Source organism: Trichechus manatus, unplaced genomic scaffold, assembly GCF_000243295.1.
Source record: "Trichechus manatus latirostris isolate Lorelei unplaced genomic scaffold, TriManLat1.0 scaffold00048, whole genome shotgun sequence".
Classification (NCBI taxonomy): Eukaryota; Metazoa; Chordata; class Mammalia; order Sirenia; family Trichechidae; genus Trichechus; species Trichechus manatus.
The window spans coordinates 16,627,785-16,629,021 of record NW_004443984.1 but is presented as its reverse complement, the minus strand read 5'-3'; the positions used below and the strand labels follow the sequence as shown (position 1 = coordinate 16,629,021).

Sequence of the window (1,237 nt, the reverse complement as noted above, 5' to 3'; positions counted from 1 at the left end):
GCCATTTGAATGTCTTCTTTGGTGAAGTGTCTGTTCATTTCCTTTGCCCATTTTTTAATAGGATTGTTTGTCTTTTTGTTGTACAGGTGTTGGATTTTCTTGTAGATTATGGAGATTAGACCTTTGTCTAAAAGCTCATTTTAAAGTTCCTTTCCTTTGCCCTTGAACTCCTGGGAGGAGAACCATTTTGGGGGCCTTTACACCAGTTTAGACCAAATCTTCCTTGGGATGCTTTCCACCAGCCACTGGCATGTGAGTCTTCCACAGGTTGAGGTGACCACCTTTACCTGTTACTTGCCTAGCTTACCTTTTGTACACCTTTACCTTTGGAACACCTCCCAACTCCTCTTGTACTACTCCCCTGCCCCAGTAGAAAAGGGAACTCTTTGAATCATTGGATAAGAAGCTTTTTGATGTTTGAAAACTTCTGAAACAAGAAACTTCCCCTTGACTTCAACTTTGGTTTCTTTCATCCCTTTCTCTACTGATGGACAGTTGGTCTGGTGATAGCTTCTCTGGCCTTTTCTGTAATTGCTGATTGTCTTGCTTCCAGTACAGATACCTTTAAAATTGTCTAATATTGCATGCAGTTTATATATACATGGGAAGCAGACAGAGTATAGGTTTTGGAGTCAAGAGTTCCTGCCTGTCTGATGAAGGACAGGCTTCTCACTACCTCATATGAAAAAAAATGGTGATAAAATATCTATCTCCTTGGACTTCTCTGAGAATAAAATCACAGCAGATTGCAAAGAGAGTTGAGGACACAGTTAAAATGGCTTCCCTGTAACACCTGCTCACATTGATATGCTTTCGTTCCCTGCTTCCTCCTCAGGTACCACTTGTATCCTGACCACCATGTGTCTGACATTTTCCTAGACTGCTTCAATGCCTCTGTTCACTTCCTGAAGACCTTGAAAACCTATGGGGTGGACCCCTCCCGGGTTCTAGTCTGTGGAGAAAGCATTGGAGGCACATGTGTGGCTTCTATCACCCAGACCTTGGTGGACAGGTGGGATCTTCCCCGGATCCGAGCTCAGGTCCTGATCTGTCCATTTCTCCAGGGGATCAATTTGCAGCTGCCATTCTTTCGGCAGTACCAAAACTTAACTGTTTCTCAGCCGGAAGTTCATGCTGACGTGTATGTGTAATTGTCTGCTCACTGACCTCTCCTGAAGGGACGCCATCTTGAGGGGTGAATTTATTCCCCCAGAATTCTGCACGAAGTACCGGAAGT

The 1,237-nt window shown here is 44.1% G+C and overlaps 1 protein-coding gene across 1 annotated transcript in view; it reads left to right on the top strand.

Annotated features, from left to right (window-relative positions):
- The window catches only part of LOC101357633 (arylacetamide deacetylase-like 4), a 53,353-nt gene that overhangs the window by 15,433 nt on the left and 36,683 nt on the right, over window positions 1–1,237 (top strand). Inside the window, 2 exon segments of the mRNA XM_004377294.1 lie at window positions 836–1,115; window positions 1,117–1,235. Of these exon segments, the coding sequence (XP_004377351.1) occupies window positions 836–1,115; window positions 1,117–1,235 (399 nt within the window).